We start from the raw sequence: 16,871 nt of genomic DNA, 5'->3' as shown, positions 1-16,871 counted from the left end.
AAGACCATTTATAGGAGTTTGCAGATCAATAATCAATAAGCCTAAAATAAGTCTACAAGAGTCACAGATTCAAAGCACTAGTTTTAAAAAAATCTCCTATTATTTTATATTTGGAAAAGAAGAAGAGACAAGAGGTGACTCTTACTGTCTGCTCAACTGGATCCCATAAGTAAAGATTCACAGGACTGCCTGATAAGAATTTCTTAACCTTTTCCCAGCTTCATCAAGTCCTAGGTTCTCTCAGTTGTAGCTTCCAGAGGAGCAGAGCAGTTTTAGTATCCTGCCAGTTATGCCAAATCTGTAAAGCAAAGAGAAATTCCCACCTCCTCTGAAAGTGCAAGTCTGCTAAACAAATGGACAATACACAGATTAACAGGAGGAAAGGCATACAAATTAACTAACCTCAGACATAGGAGTTCCACAAATACACGACTCTAAGAAGGGCCAGGTTATTGAGGCTTAAATACTCCCTTTATAGGAAACAGAGAAATCAGTTTAGGCAATTTTGAGGGGTGGTAAGTGATTTTCAGGAGAATTAAATGAGCACAAAGAGCCAACAATAGTTTGTAAGTGATTCTCGTTTGAAACCAAATGGGAACAATAAGTTATGGAAAGGTGAAGGGCAGAATTGCACTGCAAACAAAGGCTGTCTTATTATGCAGATAAAGTCTCCTAGGTGATCTCTCAGAGCTGTCCTTAGAATAATAGATGAAAAGTCTGTCTGGGTGTGGTAACAATTTTTAGCCTCTTCTCTGGTGGTTAATCTTGCCTTGTTATTTGATGAGATACTTACAGAGGAGGTCTTTTATTATTATTATTATTTTGAAATGAAGTCTCACTGCAATGCCCAGGCTGGAGTACAGTGGCATGATCTCAGCTCACTACAACCTCTGCCTCCCAGGTTCAAGCAATTCTCCTGCCTCAGCCTCCTGAGTAGCTGGGATTACAGGCACCTGCCACCACGCCCAGCTAATTTTTGTATTTTTAGTAGAGATGTGGTTTCACCATATTGGCCAGGCTGGTCTCAAAGACATGAGCCACTGCACCCAGCCCAAAGGAGTCTTAAAACAAATTGCATTTCTTTTGAAGGCAACTTCCAGAGAGAGGCCCTCTCTGGACTTGGCGGAGAAAAGCAAGAGAAGGTTAGAAAACCCTTGGTGCTGAGGTAGCTTCTCAGACTTTCCCAGTTTCTTTAATTCAAAAGTGTTCAGCACCATATTTTGGAGTATTATTCTCTGAATAACAATAAGAATAGTAAAAATTGATGTGTTGGTTGAATTCTGTAGCTTGTCTAAGATGTTGCCTTAATGATTTACCACTTTCCTTTGTATAACTCTTTATAATTAAAAAAAAAAAAACACTTTCTCATTTGATCCTCATGACAATTTTACAAAGTAAGGACATCAGGTATTATCAACTCATTGAATGAAACTAAGATACTGAGCTTGTGGATTCATTCATCATTCTGTAATACTTATTGAACACTATGTTTCCAGCACAGCAGCAGGCTGGAGCTATAGTGGCAAATAAGAGTGCAAGGCCCCTGCTTCTCATGAAGTGGGAGAGAGAGAAGAATACATAGATAAACAAGATAATTACAGATTTTGATAAATGCTCTTTAGGAAATAAATTGGGTAATATGATAGAAAGTAACTTTGAAGGGATGTGAGGCAGGGATTACACTCTTAGATAGGGTATGGGGTCCCTGAACAGGTGATGATGAAACCAACAGTTAAAACTGAGCAGGAGCTGGTTGTGCTGAAGACCTAAATGAGGAGGGTATCAGGAAGCTATACATACAGAAGCCCTCACATGGGAAGAAACTAGCTGGGTTAGAACAGAAGAGGCTGGGGAGCTAAAGTGTAGTAAGCATGATAGAAAGTGGGGGGCACATCCAAAGACATGGGGTCTTATAGACCGGGGGTCAGCAAAGTATTGCTTATTGTGCAGAATCTCACTCATGAGCAGAATCTGGCCCACAACCTGTCTGTACAGCTGCAGGCTAAGAATGATTTTTAGCTTTTCAAATCTTTGGGGGAAAAAAAAGCAAGAAAAAAAAAAGAATTATATATGAAATTAGAGTTCCAGTATATATAAATAAAGTTTTATTGGAACACAGCCTCATTCATTTATTTATATATTGCCTATGGCTATTCCAGGATACAAGGGCAGAGTTGAGAAGTAAAACTATTTTAAATGTTTATACTTGGCCCCTTGCAGAAAAAGTGTGTTGATCTCATCATAGACCATGGTGAAACATTTGGATTTTATTCTAAATCTGCAGAATCCAGCACAAAAACTATTTTACCTGACATAACAATTCATAGATTGGTGGCATCCAGTGGCTGGCAAAGTAACAGCCAGCATTTGAGCACTTGTATTTTTTAGGCACTTTTCTAAGTACTTCACATGTGTAAGCTTTTTAAATCTTCTCACCAACTCTGTTCGGTAGAAACTATGATTCCCAATTTATGAAAGAGGAGGTTGAGTCTTAGAAAGATTCAATAATTCACACACAGTCACACGTCTCATGAGTGTTAGAGCTGAGACCAGGACCATGTCAGCCTGGTTCCAGAGCCTGGACTAATCATGGAAAATGTTTTTTGAAAGAAATTTCAATGAAAATATTGCAGAAGCCTGAGGCATCTTGGGGATGCTCGGGTTCTTCAGAATACAGTTTGGAAACCACAACTTTCATCTAATCTCATTTACAGATGAAGACACCAGGGCTGATCACTCATCTGGGCAGAGCTCCATGAGCTGGGGCCTGAAGCTGGCCCTTGCTATCCTGTGGTATATTCTCCAAAACCACAATTGCCTTCTGAAATCACCTCATGTTTGGGTTGTTTTCAGAATGATCTATTTCACTATACTAAATAAAGTTTCTACCCTCAAGAAAGCCCAGGTTCACAATGGCAGGTTTTTCAGGCAGAAGCCTTCAGAACAAAAGCTGAATGATCCCTTTTCTCCTCCCAGCACACCTAACCTACCACGGTTCCTGTGGGGATGAGATGCTGCTCCAGCCAGCTGAGGTCTGCAGATTTATGGAGGATGTTTTTTGTGCCAAGGTGCTAGGTACTCTGGGCATTATTATATATTTAATGTAACCCTCCATGAGTGCCACACAAAGAACGTGTGACCCCGGGTGAGCTGGTTCTCTTCCACTGAGAGCAAGTATAAAAATTTGAAGTCCCTCAAAGGAATCTCATAGACAAAGAAAAAGATATATGTGTGTGTGTGTCTGTGTGTATCACTGATTCACTGTGTCACTTCAGGCAAACTTCTTAATTCTTCTTTTTGTTTTTTTTTTTGAGACAGAATCTCACTCTGTTGCTCAGGCTGGAGTGCAGTGGCGCAATCTCCGCTCACTGCGCCATCCCCCCTCCAAGTTCAAGCAATTCTCCTGCCTCGGCCTCCCAAGTAGCTGGAACTACAGCTACTGTAGTCTGGCTAATTTTTCGTGTTTTAGTAGAGATGGGGTTTCACCGTGTTCCCCAGGGTGGTCGCGAACTCCTGAGCTCAGGCAATCCACCCATCTCGGCCTCCCAAAGTGCTGAGATTACAGGCATGAGCCACCATGCCTGGCCAATTCTTCATTTTTAAAAATGATACAATCCAACTTTCTCAGCTCGTGCCTTATGATTTCCGGACAGTCACCTCAGGCTATAATTATTCTTCCCATTTTACAGGTGAGGAAACTGATTCCAACAGGCAGGTAATGTGCTTAAGGCTACACAGCTGCTAGTGACAGGGCCTAGGGGCCAAGCCCGGGCCTGTCTGCTACTCACTCCCATGCTCATTCCACTAAGCTCCTACTACTCCTAGGAAACTTTTCTCTGAATCAATAATTAATTTCAAAGGCTGCTGCTCTGGCTTAGAAACCCCACAGTCACTTTGTGCAAGTTTTACAACAGTGCTCAGAAAACCTCAACATTGGGTGTGAATTATCTGAGGCATCTTCTGGGAGATGCAGGCAAGTCCACCTCTTACTCTGACTTGGGAAAGGCCACGACTCTTCACAGGAGCTGTGAAATGTCAAGAAGCAAGTGTAGGCCTCTTTTGTAAATGCAACAAAAAAACCCAGTGGCTTCTAGACATAGGGAAATCCCCTGTTTTCTGACCCCTTAAAACAGTTCATCTTTAGCCTATTTAATAAATGTCTTCTTTTTCATGTTTGCACCCTCCTCACCCCCAAAACTCATGTTGACAAGGGTGATGATGTAAAAGAGAGAGGATGTTTGTTTATTTCTCCAAAATATGTCCCCCTCTGCCATCCCACCAAATGTTACTTCCTATTAGTATTGAAACCAAATATGAAGATTTCATAAAACAGAGATCAAAATGACAAACTAGCTATCAGTTGTGAGGTCTCCCACATACAAGGTGGTCAGTAGACTCTTTTCCATTAGAAAAGAGGTAGACTACTTATTACCCTCCAATCTCATCTTTTTCTCCCAATTCACTGAGCGGCTATAATCTGCTGCCCTCTTCTGTTGAATACTCCATGAGCTACAGGCTGAAGTGGGTATAATGAGAACAGGGACCCTGGAAAGCACACATGTATGTCGTCCAACAGTTCGCCATGTAGCATTTCCCCCACCAACCATTCTTAATGTCCGAGTCCAGTGGACTACTGTGACATTTGTCAAGGTTTTCAAGCAGTTGAATAAGGCACCCGTGGATGAAAAGGATACACCTACCATTGTCCAAAGTGCAATTTAAAGTAAGCTCTTCTTTAATGCTCTGGGGAAATTGTAAGTCAAACATCTTTTTAGACTTCAGAGCAAAAAGAGTAGCATTTACATCTCAAATAAAGAGTCCATTTAGTCTTTCATTCACTCACTCGTTGACAACCTATGTCAAGTGTTGTTTTGGGTCAGGTTTTGGGGAAACAAATGCTGAGACAGAGATCTGTGTGCCGAAGTTTATAGACCAGTACTCTCGGTGACAAGAAGGAAGCAAGTTGGGGAATCAATAGAGGTTGGACTGAGGTGCAGTTACAACAAAGATCTCAGCAGATCCAGATCCCTTGGGGAGCTTCAGAGTTGCTCCACCTCAAGGCAAGGGAAAAGGACCTTCAGACCCCCTCATGGATGCCCTATGGAGGAAGTGTGACCCTGGGTAAACCGTTCTCTTCTACTGAGGACAAGTATAAAAATGAGAAGTTCCTGGGTGGAATGTTATGAGCAAAGGGGGAAAAATTTTTAAATGAAAAATTTGAAAGACAAAATATTTTTTGTTTGGAGGTTTTTTTCCTTTTTTTTTTAAGACAGGGTCTCACTTTGTCACCCAGATTGCGGTATGGTGGTATGATCATGTCTCACTGCAGCCTCAACCTCCTGGGTTCAAGCAGCCCTTCCACCTCAGCCTCCCAAGTATCTGGGGCTACAGGCATGCACCACCACGCTCAGCTAATTTTTGTATTTTTTGTAGAGATGGGGGTCTCACTATGTGGCCCAGGTTGGTCTTAAACTCCTGGCCTCAGATGATCCTCACACCTCAGCCTTCCAAAATGCTAGGATTACGGGCATGAGCCACTGTGCCCAGCCAACAAAATATTTGAAAGACATTTTTGATGAGTAAGACTTTTCCTACCCAAACTATCATCAAATTTATCAGAATATTAACACTAATTTCAATTAGAACCAGTAAGTAGTGTTTCCTTTAAATTTTCAAAGCATTTCAGACTGATCTCTGTTTTCTAAACATAAACCTACTAATATTTTGCTGTGCGCCCCGGAAAAACTAAATTACATCTATCTCAATTTGTCCAATTAATGAAAATTAACTACCAAAATTGTTCGTATGTACATTGTCTCCCCCACTAGATTATATTCTCCTAAAAAACAAGGAATTTATGTTTTTTATTTGAGCATGTCTCAAAGTAGTGCGTACTAGATGTTGTATAGGTGACAAGATGAATGGGTGGATAGAAAGAAGTTTGGATGGATGGATGGATGGATGGATGGATGGATGGATGGACATATGTACAGATAGATGGGTGGGTGAATGGATGAATGGGTGGGTGGAGAGATGGATGGGTGGTTGGGTGGATGGATGAGTATATGCATGTATAGATAGATGGTTGGCTGAAAAAATAGGTGATGGATGGATGGATGGATGGATGGATGGATGGATAGATGGATGGATAGATGGATGGATAGATGGATGGGTGAATGGATGGATGGGTGGATAAATGGATGGATGGATGGATGGATGGATGGATGGATGGATAAATGGATGGCTGGATGGATGGATGGATGGATGGAGAGCTGGATGGATGGATGGGGAATGAGTGGTCAGGTCATACATTAGTGAGTGGGTGGATGGATGGATAAATGGATTGGTGGATGGATGGGTGGATGAATAGATTTGTATTTGTGAGTGGGTGGATGAAAAGATGGGTGGATGGGTGGGTGGACAGATATATATATTTCAAAAATGAGTATATATATGAATGAATGAATTCATTCCCTGACAACAATTATAAATTGATGTCAGCATTAGAAATAAAATATTCCCAAAGGTTGAGCAAAAATTGTCTAATTGTATTTAATAAACTAGAAAAATAAAAATAAGGATGACATCACTACACAGGACATTTTACAGTATTTCTCTCACCCATCCTCCCTCTAAAAACCTTTGCAACTAGTTGATTTACCAGTACTACCCACTTGTGGTAAAACCATTTTTGTCACCAACACATCACTCACACTTCTCTACCATCAAGATAATACATGTGGTCCCCAAAATGTTCCACCAGGAGGTGTTTTGGGGGCAGTTAACTAAGAGGGGGCTTCCAGACAGATGGAGGAGTTGATATATATGAGGTCACAGATCTACTCCCTCTCCCCCTTCAAAAGAAACTACTCGGCTCCATTTGTCTCAGAATCTAGAGGAAGTTGACAAAGGTGCCACAGCAGCACAGCACAGTACAATATGTGGTGGGGAGTTTTCAGCTTGCTGGCTTGGTTCCCCTTACAAGGTAAGGACTTAGAGTCATTATTTTTGTTGTTGCTCAGCTGACCTAATGTTTTGCCAATCTACCTATCAGCCAGTCAACTGCATTTACAGAGGAGCTGCTGTAGAAGACAACCCAGGTAACTGCTCATACTTTCCAAGCCATGCTCAAATCATGCATCTGAGGGATGTTACTGCATTTATTTGATCTCTTGTTCAATGGCTAAAGAGTATAGAAAGGATCACTATAGTGTGTGTCTCTGTGGGTCCTATGTTATGGTAAGATGTAACAAGCTTATTAGGCTCTGTCTTTTAAGGGTATACCAGTTGAGAGAGCATCCACATTGAATTTTAAAATTTCCTTGCTGTATAAATCTTAATCAAATGATTTAATCTCTTTGAAACTCAGTTTCTACATCTTAAAATAAAAATGATAAAAACGTTCGATCCACCAAACTCCCTGGATTGTTAGAAGGATCAAATTTCAAACGTGAAAGCACTTTGAAAATGATAAAGTGCTGTACAACACTTATTTAGCTCAGAGGTAATAATGAGAGCAATGAAAACTTCGTGTTTATTTTTAAAGAGTAAGTTATACTTTACATTTTACTATAATTTTCAAATTTGGGTTTTAGTGCTTAATCCTAATGTAGCATTATGAAAATTAAGGATAGAAACAGTTACCTTTTGGAGCCGGTCAAATTATTTTCTACCACAAAGAGTGGGGGCAGGGGTGTAGGAAGGGACTCCTGTTGTCCTTCAGTCTCTGACTGCAGTCGTATCAGATTCATGCAAAGGACATCACTCATAAATCCACTCAAAAATTTTGCTTTTTGTGTGTTTGTTTCCAAATACTGAATCTGTAGTTCTGTTTCATGAGATGCACCTACCTTCCAAATCAACATTTAATCTAGAAATGCCATCTGAAGGATGCTACTTTAAAAACCTCGATTTCCTATTTTACATGGTACTTCAACTCCCTATTTCATATACTTCAATTAATGCCTTCTTTTTTTGGTCCCTGTACCCTGAGGCACTTAATAAGGATTCAATTTTGGTAATGAATAATACTTAGTTTCTTCAATAAGTGGCTTAAAGAATAGCTAATACATTCAGAAAGAGTATATTTAGACAGCTAAAATTAGGATGATTTCAATTTTTCCAGAGTTTAAAGCCTTTAACTGACCTCAACTTTTTTAGGCTTTGAGTTATTGCCTCATTAAAAAAAAACTCATAAAAATACATTTTTAAAAAAATAGCAAAAATTATGTTTCGAGGTAAACCTTAAATACTTAAATATTATTTATATAGAGAGGAAAAATATTTATTGTTTCACACACAGTGTTGAGTACTCTATGTTAATTACACTTAATCATAGCAGAAGTACTGAAGTAGGTACTAATATCCCTAATTTAAAGATGAGAAGTTAAAGTAACCTGCCCAAGTTTTCAAGCTAGAATATGACAACATAAATATCAGCCTATAAAGCACACAGTAAAAGTATTTATTTCATGAAACTTTTAATTAGTGTGTGTGTGTGTGTGTGTGTGTGTGTGTGTACTAGGTTGTGACAGAAAATGTGTTTATTAATGTGGATCAAAAGTTGGAAAACCACTGACTTTCACAATTTGGAGGATTCAATATTAAAAAGTCCTCATTTGAAAACTCGTTCAGGCCGGGCGCGGTGGCTCAAGCCTGTAATCCCAGCACTTTGGGAGGCCGAGACGGGCGGATCACGAGGTCAGGAGATCGAGACCATCCTGGCTAACATGGTGAAACCCCGTCTCTACTAAAAATACAAAAAACTAGCCGGGCGACGTGGCTGGCGCCTGTAGTCCCAGCTACTTGGGAGGCTGAGGCAGGAGAATGGCGTGAACCCGGGAGGCGGAGCTTGCAGTGAGCTGAGATCCAGTCACTGCACTCCAGCCTGGGCAACAGAGCGAGACTCCGTCTCAAAAAAAAAAAGAAAAGAAAACTCGTTCAACGAGCCACCCGAGGGTATCTAACTCAGTGGCATTTGAGCAGTGGCTGCCACTCTCATTCAACCTTGCTCAAGCCCATCCCAGATGTAATTAGGAGAGGAGTTGACCATATTGCTTTCTTGTCAGCAAAAAAGGCAGCAAATCATCAGTTTTGGCAAATCTATAAACTGTCAGCTGATTTTAGCAAATTAAATTATGGGAAGATCACTGTGACTGCTTCTACAGTGTAACTTCTATGGCTGCCAAAAATTTATGGGAAAAAAAGTCACATAGTTTCAGAGCCTGCCCTCTTTTCAAGGCTACTCCCAGAATACACAGTCTTAGGATTGGTAAAAACACCATAAAAATGAAGCATTTTTCAAAATTCATCCCATTAACTTACATTGTAGACAATGAAAATGTCAAATCCAAAGAATTTTGAACCCTCTATTTTCATTGTTTTGTGGAGGGTAGGATGCAGAAAACAAAGGAAAATTGCACATGAGTAGTTCTTTTCATGTTTTCTTTGCCCAGGAAAAAGTCACGTTACATGACATGTTGAGACAGCTTCTTTAAAATGTACTAAAAATAATTTGATTCTGACAAGTCTGATTTATTTTTATACCTGCAATTTTCTCTATTGATTCAATCTAAACATAATAAAAATCTTTTTTTGATGATCTGAATTAAAACACATTTTTGCTTAACACCTCATGGCAGTCATGTAACTAGGACTCTGATGTGAGAATTAATGCATTGCATGTCTCTAGCTTTAACTTAGCCCTAGTCTTTATTATTTGATATAACAGTTAAAGAGCAAAGTTAGCATCCTATTAAAATATTTATTCCTAATACATACATTTACTCTTTTTTTTTTTTTTTTTTGAGACGGAGTCTGAGTCTTGCTCTGTCACCCAGGCTGGAGTGCAGTGGTGCGATTTGGGCTCACCGCAAGCTCCGCCTCCTGGGTTCACACCATTCTCCTGCCTCAGTCTCCCGAGTAGCTGGGACTACAGTCACCCTGCCACCACTCCTGGCTAATTTTTTGTATTTTTAGTAAAGACAGGGTTTCACCATGTTAGCCAGGATAGTCTCGATCTCCTGATCTCATGATCTGCCTGCCTCAGCTTCCCAAAGTGCTGGGATTACAGGTGTGAGCCACCGAGCCCGGCCTATTTACTCATTTTTATCCACTAATTCAACCAATATCTAAAATTTTACATTATGCTAAAATGAATGAATGGTAAACATCTTTTCCATGGGGAGTTTGTAATCTATCTACAGAGAAATACCTGTAACCAAATAATTATAAAGTAATGTGCTAAGTGCTATAATAGAAGTATATCTCAAGCCTTTGGGAAACTAGGGGAAAGACATTATGGGGAAAAGGGAGGCTAAGGCCTGTTTTGGAAGTTTTGACAAAAGTTGTGTAATTTGAGTTGAGTAACTTTAAGTTGAGTCTTGAGTTGGGTCTTAATGTTGAGTCTTGAAGGAGATGAGAAAGGCATTAGAGGCCAAGAGAATATCATAGACAAAGGCAAACTATCTTCTGGAACCTGGAACTTTCTGGAAACAGCAAGTGGCCATATACAAGGACTATCTGAAAAGGAGTATCAGGACATGACAAAGGAGGAGAACACAGGAGTCAAGTCGGCTGGAATTTGGGCCTGATTCCTATAGGCAATGGAAGCCATAGCAAATATTTGAATGAAGGAAGAGACATAATCAAATTCATGGGTTATATGTTTGTTTGTTTGTTGAGTTGGAGTTTCATTCTTGTTGCCCTGGCTGGAGTGCAATGTCGCAATCTCGGCTCCCACAACCTCCACCTCCCAGGTTCAAGCAATTCACCTGCGTCAGCCTCCCAAGTAGCTGGGATTACAGGTGCCTGCCACCCTGCCCGGCTAATTTTTTTTTATTTTTAGTAGAGACAGGGTTTCATTATGTTGGCCAGGCTGGTCTCAAACTCCTGACCTCAGGTGATCCACCAGCCTCAACCTCCCAAAGTTCTGGGATTACAGGCGTGAGCCACTGTGCCTGACCTCAAATTCATGTTTTTAAAATGTAATCCTAGAACCAGAAGATGATGACGAATTACAGAGAAGAGAGACTAGAACTAAGTTATTACAATGGTCCAGGAAAGAAATGATGGAGTCCTTAAGTAAGGCAACAATAATAGTGACAAAAGAGGAATAAAATGATTAAAGAGATGTTTTGGAGAAAGAAGAGTTTGGAGTATCTCTCAAATATCTGGTGTGCAGTGGTTGGTGATGACATTAATTTATAGAAGCGAACTCTAGAATGGGGCAGGTGGTATATCTGTGTTAGACATGGGTGGAGCATGGGGACAGTAGAGATAATATATCTGTGTTAGACATGGGTGGAGCATAGGGACATGTAGAGTTTGGGGTCTTTGCAGGACAAACTTGCTCTGCTCTGATTTTAAATTTATGGCATGTAAAAACTAGGTTATTAAGGCAAGAAAAGGAAAGAATATTTTATTCTTTTCTCAGTCTACATGATAACCTATAGTAGAGGTAAAGATTACACATGTGAACTTCCAAAATCTTGGGAAAGACCGAAGAATCTTAAGAACTGCACTGGTTTTATCTATGTGTACTTTGGTAGGTGGCTGTTACTGCTGCTTGTCCTTTTGTTTGAGAGTAGATCACATGTGCTTGGGTGTAAAGTCATCCACTGATGGGACAATTAGTTCATGGGATTTGGGGTGGTGATGATGGTGAAGGTCACAGGTTCCATTTCCATGTATAAACCAGTCACAATCTATAGCCCCTGGATTGGCTAGCAATCTCATAACACATGGCCTTGCATGGATGGATGAATTCAGTCACGGAGATAATGACAAAGCCCAGAAGTCAATAATCCATTCCGTAAACATGACCTACCAGTAGGAAGTGGTGACCTCGCAGGAGAAACACCACAGTTATTCATTGTCAAGCTCTGTATGCTCAGCCTGTGGGGAGCCATGCAGGGCTAATTTGCAGATAAGAACTCTGAAGCTCAGATAGGACTAGGAAGTAGGTGTACAACACTCGGGGTCTAATAAGAAAGTTTAAAGGTGAATGGGGATGTACATGTCTCTAGAGCCTACAGAGGAGGAAGTGGTAAGCAAGGAAGATATCTCACACCCTATCCCTCTGACAACAAAGGTGAAAGTCTGACTCCAAACTTAGGTGAAAGAAAAGTCAAAAAAAGTTCCAATTTAGTTTCCAATGGCAATGAGGAGACCATGGGGAACTTGTCCTTGGAAAATGTGCCACCAAAACTTAGGCACAGCATCCTGCTCATCCTCCTTTAACAAAACTACAAACATTGAAACATATTTTTAAGCAATACAGTCTAAGCAAAGCTGGGTGGGTCTGTGGCTTCTCACTGGGGCTATTCTTCCCTTCTACAGTGATTTCCTGTTTCTAAATCAAACATGGGGTCTACATGATAATACTGCAAGATAAGCAGACCTGTAAAGCCAAAAGTGAGGCTTGGTGCAAAGAGTAAAGGAAACAACTAATATTCTATGCCTCAAACACAGCCCTTTCCATATGAAACTCAGGCATCCATGGTGTGGTCAATCTGGTTAGCAGGCTGATACTGAATTCTCAAGAAGTGCAAACATTAATCTTAAGACATACAGTACTTTAGCATGTAATAAAAAGCCAAACTATATTTCATCACAATTTTTAAAATGTTGTAAGAATTAAATTATACTATTTAATTCATAAGCATGCATCCTATGAAAGAGAAAAATGATACATACAACCTTAAAATGGGAGACATTTATTCCTAAACAGGCTGCATATAAATCTCACCATTCCCATCTTACCCAACACAGGCTTTCTGTTTAGACCATCATTTTACCAAAGGTAAGAACATTGGCAAAACTTCTGTCAATGTCTAGTCCCCAAGGATGAAATTAGGGCATGTTTCTTAACACTAGTCTTTATTCCATCATTGATTCAATGTGTAACTTTCTTCCAGTAACTTCCTTCCTGTTTCTCAGAATTTTTATTAACAACAGGAGAACAAAGATATCTGTCAATCACCTACATTATAGTGCCATCATGAAAAGTAGCATTAAGCCAGAACTTTTCAAGCTCACATTGTAATAGTTTCTGTAAAGAATGAATTTTAGAGAAATATAAAACATAGTCATTGTCCTCTAGAAACTTCAGTCTATTTATAGGAATCAAGACAGTGCACAAGAACTAGTGAGTGAATCAGGAAGCATCACAATGCTATGGAAGTTAGACAGTTCTAGATTCAAATCTTGGCTCAAAAGCTGCTTAACCTCTGAGCTTTGATGTCCTCGTCTGTGAAATGGGAATAACAACACCTTCTTTACAGAGTTATTGGTTTTGGGCCTGAGTAACTGGGCTATTTGCTGGTGGTGAAGTCTAAAATAACACATTTAGGGGGAAGAGAATCAAGAGTTTGTGTTGTGCTTGTTAGGCTTTCAGACTTGTAACTGATCATCAGAAAAGTGATGAGGCCAGATGAGATGACCCACAGAGTAAGTATAGAGAGAGTCTATCCAGGATCTGACCTCCGTTGTGTGGAGGGCAGATTGATGAGAAGAACCCAGAAATGGAGCTGAGGAGCAGCAGCAGCCAGTGAGTTAGGAGGGGAGTCAAAGAGACTGACATCTAGGGAACCAAGTAAAGACACTGATTTAAGGAGCAGAGAGTGATCATTTATGGCGAAGGCACACCATAGATTGAATAAGATAAGGTCTGAGAATGGAGCATTGGTTTGAGCAATATGAAGGTCTTTGGCAACCTTGACAAAGAGCTATTTCAACGAAGTAGTGGAGTTGAAAACCTGGTCAGAAAACAAAGAGCGAGATAAACAAGTATAGATAGTTCTTTAGAAAAATGTTTCAATAAAAGAGAGGGAAGGCAGGGCATGTGGCTCATGCCTGTAGTGCCAACACTTTGGGAGGCAGAGGCAGGTGGATCACTTTAGGACAGGAATTCAAGACCAGGACAACATGGTAAAATTCCGTCTCTATACTAAAAATACAAAAATTAGCCAGACGTGCTGGCAGATGCCTATAGTCCCAGGTACTCAGGAGGCTGAGGTAGGGGAATTGCTTGAACCCAGGAGGTGGAGGTTGCAGTGAGCTGAGATCATGTTACTGCACTGCAGCCTGGGTGACAGGACGAGAATCTGTCTCAAAAAAAAAAAAAAAAAAAAAAAGAGGGGCATAGGAGAGTATAGGGCAGCAGCTGGAAGGAACTGTGACATCATTTTATTTATGCATTTTAACATGGGAGAAATAGTACATATTTGATTTGTGTGCTGATGAGAATGACAGGTTTTTTTTTTCTTTCTTTTTTTCTTTTTCTTTTTTTTTTTCTTTTGAGACGGAGTCTCGCTCGTCACCCAGGCTGGAGTGCAGTGGCTGGATCTCGGCTCACTGCAAGCTCCGCCTCCCGGGTTTACGTCATTCTCCTGCCTCAGCCTCCCGAGTAGCTGGGACTACAGGAGCCCGCCACCTTGCCTGGCTAGTTTTTTGTATTTTTTAGTAGAGACGAGGTTTCACCGTGTTAGCCAGGATGGTCTCGATCTCCTGACCTCGTGATCCGCCCGTCTCGGCCTCCCAAAGTGCTGGGATTACAGGCGTGAGCCACCGCGCCCGGCCTTTTTTTTTTTTTTTTCTTAATGTTTTGTAGAGACAAAGTCTTGTTATGTTTCCCAGGCTGGTCTCAAACTCCTGGCCTCAAGTGATCCTCCCACCTTGGCCTCCCAAAGTGCTGGGATTATAGGCATAAGCCACCACATCCAGCCAGAGAAAAAAACAATTAGAGAAAAAAAAACAATGATGGTAGAATTATTTTTGTACCAAATCATCTTTTGAAAGATGGAGCAACACCGAAGGGAATTCCTAGAGTAAATAAATGGGATGGAACCTGGTGCCCAAGTGGAGATACCAGGTACCCACTCCATTCACAGTGATGGAGGGCAGGCCAAGTATGCAGGATCTAAAAGCAAGTAGATGTGACTTGGGGATGACATTGACAAACACATATGCAAATAAGTTAGTGTTTCAATAGCAAACAATTTATGTGATGAAGAGAGGAGAGAAGTGAGAAAACATGTTATTATTTAATTTAGTTTAATTTAATTTTGAGATGGAGTGCAACGGGCTGGAGTGCAATGGCACGAACTCGGCTCACTGCAACCTCCACCTCCCGGGTTCAAGTGATTCTCTTGCCCCAGCCTCCCGAGTAGCTGGGATTACAGGTGCCCGCCACCACGCCAGGCTAATTTTGCATTTTTAGTAGAGACAGTTTTCACCATGTTGGTCAGACTGGTCTCTAACTCCTGACCTCAGGTGATCTGCTCACTTCAGCCTCCCAAAGTACTGGGATTACAGGCCTGAGCCACCGCACCTAGCCAGAATTTTATTATTTCACAGAGTTCTAACGCCTCTGCCTGTCTGTCTGTCTCTCTCTGTCTTTTCATCAAATAATGATTGTGTACCACGAACTGAGTGGTATGATTAACTACACCCTTGGTTGGAATCTAAGGTCCAAAATAAAAAGACCTCATTATCACCATTTGCTCCTCAAAATCTTTAATCCTCCTGAACTGTTCCCATTTAGGTTTACTGTGACTGGAACTGCTTCTTCCTTAATGTCTACTAGGACCTTAGAATGTTTAATAATAAATAGTCCCATAACACTGGGGAAGGAGATCCCTAGTGAAGAGCTGCAGAGCTACAAGACTTTGTCTTTTGACGCTGACTCTTTCCACTTTTCTTTATAAAGCAAGAGTCAGCTCAGCTCTTCAAATAATTATTAGGCACTCCATACCGAGTATAAGCAGCATGTCATGCTTACCTTGGACTAAGTACTATACTAGATTCTTTACATTTTTTTTTTAATTTTCTCAATGACTCTATGAGATGAATACTATTGTTTTTCCTATTTTTATGGTAAGAAAACTCACACACATAAATTGCCCAAGTTTGTGCTCTTAGTAGTGGAAGAGCCAGGATTCCAACCCAGTCAATTTGGCTCGTGTGTGTGTATTACCATTGCATCCCATGCCACCCAGGTTAGGGACGCAGAGATGATTATAAACAGCTCCTGTCTGCAACAGGTTCAGATGGTACAAAGCCTAAGGGTCTATTGACAGATAAGACAATCAAGAGCAAGAATGTTCTCAGAAAACTTGAACCCTCACTCCAAACTTACCAAATAAGACTGATGAGGGAGAATATGAAATCTGAACTTTGGTTCCAAAATGAAATGCATCATCAACACAGGATAGGGAGACGTGATGTGACACAAATTCTCTGAAGAAGTTCTGGGTGTTTTGGGTGACTGCCTCAACAGGAGCCTAGTGAGATGTTACAGCTCAAGGGTGAAACTCTGGGCTTAATAGAACAAGGAAGTCCAGAGGGTGGGTGGCGATGCAAGTGAATGTCCCCCTATGCTTTCACCAGCTCTGATGACATGTGAGTCCCCTGTCCCATGCAAAGAGATATATTTTTGGAGGGACATTGACAAACTACAGTATATTCACATGTGGCTGTTGGGAAGTGGTGAAGAAATGCTAATGAAACTAAAGGCATGGTTTCTTTCATTAATTGACCATGCTATGGAAAAGACATTTATCTTCAGAAGACCCAGTCCGACTAAGGGCATAAGGGCTTGGACACAGTGGTACGGTAGAATGTCTTCTGGAAGTCTTTAAGAGTGAGATTGATACTCATCTTCCTGTTCCATGTGGTTTTTCAGCAGCAGAGAGTTGGTCCTAAGTATCTGAGGAGCAGCCACAGAGCTCTGGAAGTTTATTCATTACACTGCAAATGTGGGCTCTGGGAACAGGATGCTCTGAACACTTAGGCCTGGGGTCAGGAGAACTGATGTGTGGGCCCCACCAAGAATTCCGAGTTAATTAGTAGTGAATGAGGCCAGGACACAA

The 16,871-nt window shown here is 40.8% G+C and overlaps 1 protein-coding gene across 2 annotated transcripts in view; it reads left to right on the top strand.

Moving 5' to 3' along the window:
* Nucleotides 1-6,724: 6,724 nt before the first annotated feature.
* Nucleotides 6,725-16,871, top strand: part of CRTAM (cytotoxic and regulatory T cell molecule) — a 35,979-nt gene continuing 25,832 nt past the window's right edge. The window contains exon 1 of one of the 2 annotated variants that reach the window (XM_010356460.2): nucleotides 6,725-6,985. In XM_010356460.2, the coding sequence (XP_010354762.1) occupies nucleotides 6,940-6,985 (46 nt within the window). In that variant the 5' untranslated portion in view covers nucleotides 6,725-6,939. Of the gene's footprint in view, nucleotides 6,986-7,028; nucleotides 7,101-16,871 lie in introns of those variants that run through there. The other variant, XM_030918942.1, reaches the window with a different exon arrangement.

The sequence above is a fragment of the Rhinopithecus roxellana genome, chromosome 15 (assembly GCF_007565055.1).
Source record: "Rhinopithecus roxellana isolate Shanxi Qingling chromosome 15, ASM756505v1, whole genome shotgun sequence".
Classification (NCBI taxonomy): domain Eukaryota; kingdom Metazoa; phylum Chordata; class Mammalia; order Primates; family Cercopithecidae; genus Rhinopithecus; species Rhinopithecus roxellana.
Note: the sequence above shows the minus strand (reverse complement) of the source record. Positions and strands in the feature narration are given on the sequence as shown.